Source organism: Zonotrichia leucophrys, chromosome 8, assembly GCF_028769735.1.
Source record: "Zonotrichia leucophrys gambelii isolate GWCS_2022_RI chromosome 8, RI_Zleu_2.0, whole genome shotgun sequence".
Classification (NCBI taxonomy): Eukaryota; Metazoa; Chordata; class Aves; order Passeriformes; family Passerellidae; genus Zonotrichia; species Zonotrichia leucophrys.
The window spans coordinates 3,375,085-3,387,385 of NC_088178.1; the positions used below are offsets into that span (position 1 = coordinate 3,375,085).

Below are 12,301 nucleotides of genomic sequence, written 5' to 3' on the forward strand. Positions count from 1 at the left end.
ACAATAAGGAAATTCTAAAGAAGTTATGATTATAATTAGGGCAACTCTAATGGGATTTTGTAGACTGTGATTGGCATCCCAAGCACAGCATCAGACAGAAAGTGGAATGTACAAGGGACAAATCTCCAGGACACCGTCAGAATTAGCAACTGCTTGGGTAATTGGAAAGCTCAATTTTATAAAATCCAGGAAACAAGATTAATTTATAAATCAGTTTATTTACAGAATTTGTTCTCTTAAAGTACATTTCAGTTACCAAAGATATTTACACTGGTGTACACAGGGACCATCCTGGTTATTTTACAGTTCTTAATTACAAAAAAACCTCCCCATCCCCTTCCACATCCTTGGATCTGTCTACTGTGCAAAGCTGCTGTGGATGTGAACATGAGCTGAAACTGGCCCAAACCCCAAGTTACCAGGTTATTTACACATACACAGTAAATGGGTTTCTTTCAGCATCTCCACAACACAGTACATGGGGAGACCGAGCCTCCCAAAAGGCGGCTTTGCAAATGTGTATCAAAAGGCTCTGCAAAATCAAGGAATAAAACCCCCTAGTAAATGCAGGTTAATTACAGTATTCCTTTTTCATCTGTATATAATTTTGAATTTAACACTTAAATTACAAATAAGTTCAATAGTTTGCTTTTCTCCATTTTAGTTGGTTTGTAAACACTTCAGATGCACTAAATACCTTGTAAGATTCAACTGTTTGTCTGCTGAAAAGTACTTTGTTTTCCTAATATTCTTAAGGTAGCAAAGAGATATGAAAGTTGGAACTGCACACAGTTCCTCGCAGAATAGTCACTTAAAAGGTCTCTGTCACTGTGCTACTTCTGCAGGTACACACTTATTCAAGTATTGCAGAAAGCTAAGGCCACTTTTTCAAGAAAGGAAAAGGAACAAGATGGGATTTTTCAATCCCTCATTCCACCTTGTGAGCAACAAGCCTTCTCTGAAAGGCAGAAGCACTGATACTCCAGGGCTCGGCTCACAGAGCATCCTGCTGTTACAGAGGTACCCACAAGCCTGGGCTTTCCCACTGGCTCTGAGACCCTTCCAGAGATGGAGCAGCATGTCCCCAGTGATGACAGCTGCTGCTGCCCCAAGCAGCTCAGGAGTCTCAGCAAAGTGTCCCAGCCTTCAATCTTCTTATGTGGTTACACCGAGATAACCAGGACGCAGAAATATCATCTTGTTCTTACAAAGGGAAGGTTGGGGAGAGAAGCAGAGAATTCAGCCTGTTTGTGGGACCCCAGGCTTCCCCATATCTCCTCACTAGCAGCCTGACCCAGCCTGACCCTTGCTTCATTGCAGTAATCATCAGTCCACAAGTACTCAACCCACTTGAGGTTTTGAACATACACTCAACTCAAAGCAACTCAACACACGTGAGGTATTGAGAAGGGAATTCACGTACGTTCAAGTCATTCTGGGGTTGCTCCTAGCAAGGATTGCTACCAAAAATAAATCAGTGATGTCTGCAAAGGAACAAAGCCATTACTTAGACACAGCTTGCTTCTGTCCAACACCTGTTAAAAACAGTTAGTGCTTCTGTGGAGGGTACTACAGCCAAAAGACAGCTGGCATATGGTCTCCAATGGGACCCCATGCCCTGACTGCACAACCTCCCCCCTCCTGCTGGACACACCAGAAACACCCCACGAGCCCCTCAGAGGAGCAAAAAGCCCTGGGGATGCAGGACAACCTTCTCAACACTGGTCACAGAATCTACAGAACAGAACCTGACCTGACGCTCCAGGTACAACTGACTCTGCAGGTCTGTGTCCTCTTTCCATAATTGCTACCTATAAAAATAGCAATCCTTGCTATTGAAAGAGATACACCCAGGAAAGGGAATCTGAGGTGGTGACCCAATCAGTGACACCATGCTGGTTAAATCTAGCAGCTTTAGTTTGCTTCTGTCTTAAGCATCCAAGGGTTTCCTGGTTCAGCATCATGACATTTTACATGAACAAATGAATCACTTGAGAAAAAAAGCTGAGCAATGCTCCACCAAGACTATTTGACTTCCAGCCAGCCAAAAGGCCCACTACTGAGGGACAGACATGCATATTCCCACTGGAGGTGTCCCTACCCACCATTACCTCCTCCTTGTTCTTCCACTCACAGAGCTCCCATGGATTTGGCTCACCACTAACTCATAATGAGGTGCTGGCAACACTACATCTGAGAATCTGTATGGACCTCTGGCAGATCCAACATTTCCCAGGGCTGTCCCTGAAGAATTACCAGCCGTGTGTCATTGTGCAAAATGCAAATATTCCAATGATAGCTTTCAAAAAATCCCAAACAATAAACAACCCAACCAAAAAAAAAAAAAAAAGGTGGAAAAGAGAAACCAAACTGGGGCATAGCAGAGGTATGCACAGCAGGAAGCCCAAGAACCAAGCAGATGAATGAAACAGTTGAGATGCCTGATGTGGGCTGCAGCATCTTTGGGGCACCTCTGAGGGCTTCAAAGTCTCTGTCTGCACTCCAGGGCCTGGAGAATCCGACTTCCCTCTGGGTCTTGTCCCAGGTTAGCAAACAGGGACATCCACTATTAAGGCATCAACGTCTGACCCCAGATTGTCCGTGTTCCTCCAAGAAAAACACAACAACAGGTCAGGAACCAGCACTCAGCAGAATGACACTGCAGATGAATCCAGCCAAATCAACCAAAATCAACCACATAGTATGGTGCAGAAGCTCTGGGAAAGGAAGGGAATAGAAAGAGCTGGGAATTTTCACACAGTTTTTCAGCTCAGCCCCCTCAACTCTCCATTGTCTCTGAACCAGGTGTTTTGGTTTTCAAGCTCCACTCCTAGACCTGTCTTTGCGTCCCAGCCTTGGTCACTGAGGTTTGGTTGTTCCTACCTTCACCCCCTGTATCTGCCTCATGAAGCTGGAGGTTTTGTGTGAAGAATATGGGGCTCTGGAAGTTTCTAAACCAGATGCTCTCTCAAGTTTGTCTGTCTCAAAACACAGGACAGTGCAGCCAACTGCACAGGACACTCTCCTGTAATCCACTTAATAAATTATCTGAAAATAAATAAAAAACCCACAAGCACAAAACATGCAGACAGTCAAGCACCAGACACTGCTTTCTTTGGTGAATACACTCTGTTCTCTAAATTGTTCAAGTAACAGCTTCTCCAATTTCATTAGGTGACAGTAAGGGAGAAAGCTGAGGGATTGAAGGCCAAATTTTTGTGAGGAAATATTTTCCACTCCTGCATGTCTCGTGCCTGAGAAAATCCTGAGTATCCATTCTCTGGGAGCAGCTGGTGCTCCAGGAAGAGAAGTGCTACACGGTAGGAGGAAAGTTGTCCACGGGCTCATCTTTCACGCTTGACATTAGGCAGGCTTTAGCTTGCTCTGCCTCAGAGCAAAGCAGCAAGAATTCTTTACTTGTAGGCAGGAAGAAACAGCATCTAATTTCCCTGGACTGGGCTGGCACCATGCTTGGTACCACATCACAGAAGAAAGATGAAAACCAGCTTCACAGAGAAGTGAATTAAATAGGCTCTGAAGCAGAAGGAACTGATGCACATTGTTAGGACTGCAGGAGAAGATGTGTTAGGATTATAACACTGTTCAGTATGGTAAGTCTCTGGTTATGACCAAAACCTGACCAAACTGTTGCTTCTCCAAATTACTCACATTTCTAAAGACAAGTTGAGTACTGATGGCTGACCACCATTCCAGCAAAACAGCCAACACCCCAACTTAACCCAAGCCTTTCAGGGAACAAACCAAACATGTCAAAGCCCCGGCTGGGGCCCTGGGCAGCTGCTGACAGTTATGAGACATAACTGCATTGGCACATGAACAGTCTTGAGCACTCCTCAAAGCAGCCTCAAGTGAGGGATCAGCTTGTTCCAAACAATAAATCTGGTGCAAGGTCTTGGCAGCCAGTTCAGGTTCTTTTCATCCATCTGAACTGCCTGGGAACCCCACGATGGAAGTCCAGCTGCAGCACATGCAGGGAGGAGAGCAGGTCAGGAGTCAGGGAGGCCTGTGACTCCATGGTTGCAGCTCTGAGCTCACTTCAGCACTGTCAGACAAGCAGCAGCCTCCTCTGTTTCTCGTTTATCTGGTTCAGTACATCAACAGTGTCTCTGATTAAGGCCTCGAAGATCCCATCTGCCAACTGCATCTTGACACACAGCTCATCCTCGTCGTAGTTCACCCACTGCGCCTCTTCCTCGTGGAGTTCCTGCACCTTGGAGGGGAGAAAAGCAATAGAAACATTACAATTCTGTTGCTTTAAAATAATATTGCCTGCAAAGTTCCAGAAAGAGTCCAAAGCAGAGTCTGTCTGTCAACAACATATCTGTCTTTGTAAGAGATTACAGGAAACGCTTGGAATAGCAAAACGAACACAGATCTGTTTGAACCAGGCTATTTCACTCTATGAATGTTTTCTACTTTTCATTCTAGCATCCATTTTAAAGGCTTTCATATTCCTGCACAAGTTTTTCACTTGAAAGGACTCAGCTAATGGGAAAGTCTTGGCCAAGAGCAGAAGGTCTATTAATTAATTAGTCCCTAAGTATGTTTTTGCAAGAAGCTGATTTTTTGTAGCTTAAACTGGTAAGAAGTAATGGAAAGGCCTTGAACAGGGCAAGGGTGAAAAGAAGAGATTTCACTGCAGTTCAGTTTATAAAGTAACAAGAAAACTTTAGGGAAACAACTAAAGTTGCTTCTGCATAGGAAGAATGCTTACATGTGTTATAAGACAGCATTACAACTCATTTGCACAGAACACTCCATGCTTCATTGCATTTGACAGCATTACTACAAATGGAATTTTGCACCAGTACATTCAAAGAGTACTTACTTCCTTCTATTACTAAATTGTTGACAAAGAAAATCCCCTTTTACTGCTCACTGACAAATAGGTGGTTTAGCATCAGAATGAAATATATAATTTCATTCAGCAAATCAAGTCTTATTGAGAGTCTCTCCAAACTGAACATCTTCAATTAAACTTATTAAAAATTTGTCTTACTGACCATTTCAATTAAACTTATTAAAAATTTGTCTTACTGACCATTTCAGTATCACAGACAAACCTACATGCACTCAATCATTTTAGAAAAGAAGGAATGAATGCAAACATCCCTTGTATTTAAAACGACAACAAAAACTTGTAACAAGATCTGTCTCTGCTCAGCTTCAGCAGAAACCTCCTCTGCCCATAAATCTTACACTCTGAACTCAAAATACATTTACAGTGTAGAAGTGGGGCAGACACCTACTCATTGCCAAACTAAGGTTAAACACACTGAAAAACCCACTAGCCCAGGATCAGTATGTAACAGTGTTGTTTTCTGAGACAGAACTTGCTGTGTGTTACACAGCAAGTGTAACACAGTGTGCCTCTTTCCCACACAGCTGTCAAGGAACAGGCACTAATGGCTTCATTAGGCTTGTTACTAATAAGGAAGAAGCAACACTCTTTGCAATCAAACTTGGAAGGAGTGCTGTAGGGGAAATATAATTTAAATGGTGGATAATTTGGTGTGGGTTTGTGTGGGGGTGAATGTCTGAAAGAGACTCCTGAACTCTCACAGAGAAAAGTGCTGCCTGTAACCTGTGTATGTGCTGGTTGAAAATTCTGATAAACAGCAGCATGTCCCAAGTCCTGCCATCAATAAAGAGGCAAAAGACAGAAGCAGCAATTTGCAGTCTGATCATGTGTTCTGTGTCTGCTTCATAGATTATTTAGATAAGGAAGAGGTCATGAAAAGAAGAGGGGATACTGTAAAAGGATTCCCTAAAAGCAGAAGTGATTTGGGAAAAAACAACAGGGGGCTCAAAGGGAGGGGATGAAAATGGCTGCTGCAGGAAAGATCTTGGAAATGAGGGAAGAGCCTGAAGATGAAGGAGGTGGGTGGAGACAAATGCCAGGGGATGCCCAGGGACCTCCACTGGTGACATCCAAGGCTGGTAACCTGGAGCAGCTGCATGACAGTGACTGATGGGATTTTCTGCCCAGCCCTCCCAGGCCAGCAGCCACTCCACTGCTGAAAAGTGAAGTCAAGACTTAGTTAAGGTAACGCTGAGGGTGGGGAAAGCCAGTGAGAAAAATAATCAAGCAGGTTAAAAGCTCTGATCTCACTGGCCTTGAACAAACCTCAATGTCCAGATCCACACTAAGGTGCTGTTTATTCTGTCTCCCTGACAACTGTGTGATGAGACAATTTCTTTACTGTGCTCAAGCAGTGAAAAGAGATACATGGAATAAAGAAGTAAAAGTAAATGAGAGAGGAGAAGGTACTTGATCCAGGCAGAGAAAGGCTGGATGTTTAACAGCACCAGAAGGAAAAACAGTATCAATGACTAATTTTCTCTTGCCTGTATCATTCCTCCCTCTCTCAGAGGCAGAGTGCACAATTTCCTTTGGCAGTAGCAGGACTTCCTCAAGCATACTTTTGGAAAGCTGTGAGAATGTGCAATCTGCAGCTGCAGGCAAGTCCTGTTTATAGTGCATTCAGAACACGTGTGGCAACTGCTGTGCTGCTCTGCAGCCCTGGCTGCAACATCTGAGCAGCTGTGACTCCTTTGTCTGGGAAAGGTTTGATCCATTTGTTGTGTTACCACAAACTGCTCCTAAGTAATTGAGACAGTTTCTTTAATAATGGACAACTATCATGGCTTGCACGGAAATGGACTTTGTCCTTTCTTCAGTACTTTGCACTTTTTTATGACAAAAGTACAACTTGACATGTTTGATACCAGGAAGCAAGATCTCTATACCAGAAAGAAACTGCATTTGGGTGAAGTCAGGAAAACTATAGTTTTAATTAATTCAATCTTAATGAAAACATAAAGAGCAATGAAATGCAGAAGGCTGTGTGGTATTTTTTTCTCTGTGTCCTTTTTTTTTTTTTTAATATGCACACTTTTTATGTTAAAAAAAAAACATTTAAAGAAGGGGGCATACACACAAAAGAAAAGCTAGGAGATAACATGGTCACATGATCCTGCTGGCAATGTCCCTAAAAAACCCCACATGAAGTAATATAATCAGAAGGAAATTTAGAGAGTGACTTAGCATGTTTTGATTTCTCAAGATTCCTGTTCAAAAGCAAGAATATCTCTAAAATAAACTACATTTAAGGAGTAAGGAGACTATTAGGGAGACTGAAAAGAATAAGCATCCAGATATAAAGTAGCATCCTGGCTGAAGGCCAGCAGGAGGAAGGCAGGCAGGTGCATTCTCACAGCCCTGTGCTCTCAGAGTGCCTGGAAACCTTCAGACACAGCAGACAAACAGCCTTTCACTCTTCTTACTGTGCACTCCCTTGGGTTTAGATCTGGGGAGCTGCAGCGGTGGCACCTCCAGCTTTCCAATTAAACCAGCTTGGTAGGAACAGTCCTGCTTTATTGCAGAGCTTCTGCACAGAGAGAAACATTTTGGCTGTTAAATCAACAGGTCAGAAGATCAAGCACTTTGCAGCACTCTGCTGGCAGGCTCCTCAGGTGTGAAAACCAAACACATAGGTTTGGCAGTGTCATGTGAGCTCTGCTTTCTCAAGCTCCACATAAAAGAGAAAGGGGCTGGCAGGGAAAGCAATGGCAGAGTTTGTTCTAGCCCCATGCAAACAGATCAGCACAGGCAGCTTTGGCTGAAGACCCAAGTGGAAAAAAAAGGAGTGGAAACAACCTATTGTCAGCACCTGAACTTAAATAAGGAGATATGAGGGTTCTTGCTGTAGTTTAAAAACAGGTTTTGAAAGATTCTGGCAGCCCTGATGTACCAAAATGTACATTTGACATTCTCCACAAAGCACAGACAGCACACATGTGATAAAGGAACAACATGGAGGGACAAAAAGGGAAGAAAGCAAATACTTAGACATTCCTTTAACTTGATTTTAAACAAAGTAGCTTTTCATAAATGTGAACTCCTGTGCTTGTTTATTGAAAGGCAAGATTTGCCTCAAATGTTAGTAACTGGAGCAAATATCCAGCATATCAGAGGGATCCCTGAAGAATCCCAATATAAATTCTTTTCTGAGGACAGAGATGCCTGATTGAAAAAAAAAGAATGCTGCAAAAAGGAGAAGAGGAAGATGTTCTTTTGTCACTGGCACTAAAACATGACTCACCACATTGGTGTCAATGCTGGGAAAGCACAGACCAAAGTGAAAATGTAACTAAAAGTGCAGCCATTGGAGGAAGCTGCAAAGCTCAAGACAGAGCAAGGAGGCAAAGGATGAATCCATCTTGTTCTCCCTTTTGTTCCCAGGAGTGTGATGGCCAACCTAGAGGTCCCAGTGTCACAGAGATCATCAGAGCTGCTTCTCCTGCTGCGCCCCTTCCCACAGGGATGAACCTTCCACTGGGAATTAAGTTGAATATGATAAACCCAGAACAGAGTATCCGGGCATAATCAGGAGAGAATAAGTTCAGGCAAACAGCCTGGCATTTGTTTCTGTGCTTGCAGAAGAAATAAAAGTCACACCCAGCTCCTGGGTCAGACAGAACTGGACAGCCAGGTGTGTTCAATCTCCTCAGTATCACTAAAATACACAGCTGTCTCAACAGAAAACTGTGAAGGGATGTTGTCGTTTTAAGGTTAATTTGACTTAAAATGGAAACAAAGAAACTGGGAAGAAAAACTGTGCTCTAAGTTTAAATGCAAGTAACAGAAGGCTAAGAACATTAATCTCTGTTTTAAAGAGATCATGTTTTATTTTAACAGTCATTGTCTTTACAAGCATCAAAAGAATGTGGGGGATCAATGAGCTCATATGTGTATTCGCATGACATCCCCTACACACTGCAGTGGTGTATACTGGCTACACCTTCACAAAAACTGAACTAAGTATTTTAAATTGTGATTTTCAAAGATGACTCTTTTAGACAGCACCTAAACCTACAAAAACAATCTCACTTTCTCTTTCAGGAAATTTCTCTCTTGTACTACTTGAACACAATTTCAACAAAATGTGAAGAATCCTAAACCTGGCCTCTCAGTTCAGGGCTACCCCATGAGCTGCTGGGAATAGGCAGCAGGTCTTGCACCTGTATTTCCTCTTCTGGCCTTGCATCTGGGTTACCACAGAACTCATGACCTTAAGCTGGGGTTGACTAGGAGACAGAGAAAGCTGTCCAATACTTCATATTTCACAGAGATTTTAATAAAATAGAGTTCAGTTTCTCTTGCCTTATCTCCTTAGGTTTTCAGTTAAAAGTTCCTCTGATAGTGGCTCACATCAAAGTATAAATTTGTAAGAAATGCCCCTGGGACTGCCTTATTCCTAAAGCATGGCATGCTGCAACCTTCACAGAGTTATTCCCAGTGTTCAGCTGAAGTTTTATTACCATATTCTTGTGAGAACAAAATAAAATTAAACACATTATTTATTAGGCCAAACTTGTCAAAGCTCCATTAATCTTTGAGGCCTGGCTCTGCATGTGAATCACAGACTGGATTGTCTGAACTTCAAACATCACCTGAAGAACTCTGCATGCCTTCAACTAGAAGGAATCTTTCTTTCTAGCTATGGTGCAAATACATTAGGAAGTTGGTACACATGCATAATAGCTGTAATATTAGTTCCCTTGGGGATCTAAACATAAAACTTTTCTGTGCATGCTTGAACAACCTCTATCTCCCTGAACCAAGAGTATCAGGATGTATTGGGATCTATAAATATATATTCTATTTACATACAATTAAACCCCTGTGTTGGAAACCCTGCAGTGATGGGCAATTAAAGACCACATGACCCACAAATCCAAATTACTCATATGTGCTCGTTGTGTGGAATCAATTCCAGGTGTAATTAAGTGAAGCAGTGTTAATGACGACTCATATTCCCAAGCAGAACCTTCACTATCATTACAGCCAATAAAGATGTTAACCAGGCAATACAAGACAACAAAATAACTTTCAAAAACTGTACACAGCCAGACATGCTCCATCTCAGGCAGTTTTAACACTGAACTGTCTCTGCCCCAGTGGCAGTTGCATTCACTAGTTTAATTACATTCTATTACTGTCTCAAATTAAATAATATTACTTCAAAATAAAAACATTTTATATTAAAGTAAGAGGAAAAACATATTCCCATCTCAAAGAAAAAATTTATTCTCAGTCAAATATTTCATTGTTTCCTTCAGGAAATTCATGCTTTAAACTTTTTGGGAGTGAGTGAATTTATACTGCAAACAAGTAGGCAGAATTAACTCAAATCACCTTCCCTCACTGGCACTGGACTTCTGACAGCTCATGTGCACTTTGTATTTTTTAAACAGCAAGACTGAATACTGAAAATACATTCATGTGCCACACTTCAGTCAGGTGGACAGTACCTGACAAGACTGTTTGTGTTCATCCACTTACCAGTATGTGATCCACCCGGTCTCGTTTCTTCCGCCCAAATTTCATCATCTTCTGCCAGTCTGTTTTGTGGTTAGGCTCCTTCCTCAGGCTGAACAGCTTCAGTACTTCAGCTGCAATGAAGTTCTACAGAACAGTAAAGGTGAGATTTATCACACTTGAGATAAGAAATTAAAGGTATGCACAAAGCAGCTCCCATAAAAAAGTCACACTATAGAATTCACATCAGCTTGGCAGGACAATTATTTAACCCAGAAGTGGGGGGGAAAACAAGACACCCACTGCTGCTTCAGCCTTGGAAACAGACACTTTCAGCACTACACAAACAGAGGATTCTGACAATTTATTTTATGGGAAAATATTAAAGAAAAGCAGGGTGGGAATTTGGTGTCCTTGTCCTGTGTCCCTGCTGTTCCCAGGCACATGCTTTTGAAAGTCTTCTCGACTGACAGAGTGATTTAGATACTATTTCTTTCTTTGCTTTGCTTTCCTAGACAGTTAAGATGCTGTATCTTCAGCAGGTTGATCAATATTTAGTCAACTGCCTCAATTTCAGAAGAAACAGTGCAGGTGGAAGCTTTCATTTGTGTCCTGATGAGCCATATGGAAGGTTCTTTGTGGAGGGCTTTAAGGGACACAGGTTTTTTCCCCAATGTCCAGCCCTGCAAGTTTAACCTAGGTCCAGCCAGGGTCTCGTTTGCCCCCAGGCTCAGTGATTTTGTCCTTCCTTGAGCACTACCACCAATACATAGAAGCCTCCTCTGGCTTGCCAAATATGACAATGCCCTCACCAGTCAAAGTCTGGGTTCCTCTGAGCAACTCCTGCTGTCCTCAGAGAGGTTGGTATAGGTGTGTGTGTGTGAGTGAAAAATCTAGCTCATCCCATTTGGCCCAACCCTACCGTTGGATCCATTCCAATTTAGCCATACAGAAATCTGCTACAGCAGCAGGCTGTCAGGATACCAATTTTATAAGATCAAGGTCATCCTGGCAGTTCTGCACAGAGGACTGAGGTTTAAAAACAACCAGCAGCAGTCATAAGGACAGGGAGTATCTGCTGAGTAAAAAAGGACCATTCTGACAAATTTTCTTTCCTCTTGCATCTCTTGCTGGATACACCTCTTATGATCTTTTAACACTCAGGTAAGTGGCAGTTTGGTGGTTTTCATCTTACTTTCCCTGCTCAACAAAGATTTCATCCTACCTTGATTTCATCCAGATCATTTGGATCTTTGACTCGGCGAAAATAAGCAGATGCGATCCTACATGGTTTCATCCAAATGGGCTGATTCAGATTAGGATCCTCAGCAAAGATTTCCCCAAAGATCTCTCTTGTTAAATCAAATACCACCTGAACAAAGGAAAAAGTAAAGGTTATGGCTTTTTTTGTCCATGATAAAATTTTGGAGGGCAAGACCAAATGCCTGAAGACCGTACCTTTCTATAAACCTGCTTGTTTATGGTGTCTGTGTCCTGCTCTTGGAGGGTACCACTGAGATCTGTTTTAAGGCTGCAGCTTTGAAGATCATGACCCAGCTCTTTCAGTTTCCAGAGCTCCTCAGCTGCTGCATGCACCATCCCTTCCACCTCCACTGCAGTGTGAGGGACCGCCAGGGCCTCCTCGCTCGGCTTGGTCGGCACTTTCTGCGGCTCTGCCGGGGGCAGCACTGCTGGTTCCTCAGCTTGCTTCTGCTGCAGCTTACCAGAACTCAGGCCATAGTCCTCATCAAACCAGTCCTGATCATCTCCCAGCACACTCAGGAACTCCCTGTTGAGCTCCAGCTCTGCCAGTCTCTTGGCAAGCTCCTCCTGGCCACTGGCACCAAACACGGGACTCTCCTGCGAATCAAGAGCCACAGAGTAAATAAATGCCAAAGTGCTGTCACACCCTTGTGTCCCTCAGCTTACATTTTTAAATGCTTTACTGATGTAGGT

The 12,301-nt window shown here is 42.8% G+C and overlaps 1 protein-coding gene across 8 annotated transcripts in view; it reads right to left on the reverse strand.

Moving 5' to 3' along the window:
- Window positions 1-204: 204 nt before the first annotated feature.
- The window catches only part of CEP350 (centrosomal protein 350), a 68,971-nt gene continuing 56,874 nt past the window's right edge, over window positions 205-12,301 (reverse strand). For all 8 annotated transcript variants that reach the window (XM_064719352.1, XM_064719347.1, XM_064719348.1 and 5 more), the window contains 4 exons: window positions 11,804-12,205; window positions 11,571-11,717; window positions 10,370-10,492; window positions 205-4,231 (listed from right to left, as the gene is read on the reverse strand). In XM_064719352.1, coding sequence (XP_064575422.1) covers window positions 4,067-4,231; window positions 10,370-10,492; window positions 11,571-11,717; window positions 11,804-12,205 — 837 coding nt within the window. In that variant the 3' untranslated portion in view covers window positions 205-4,066. The remainder of the gene's footprint in view (window positions 4,232-10,369; window positions 10,493-11,570; window positions 11,718-11,803; window positions 12,206-12,301) is intronic.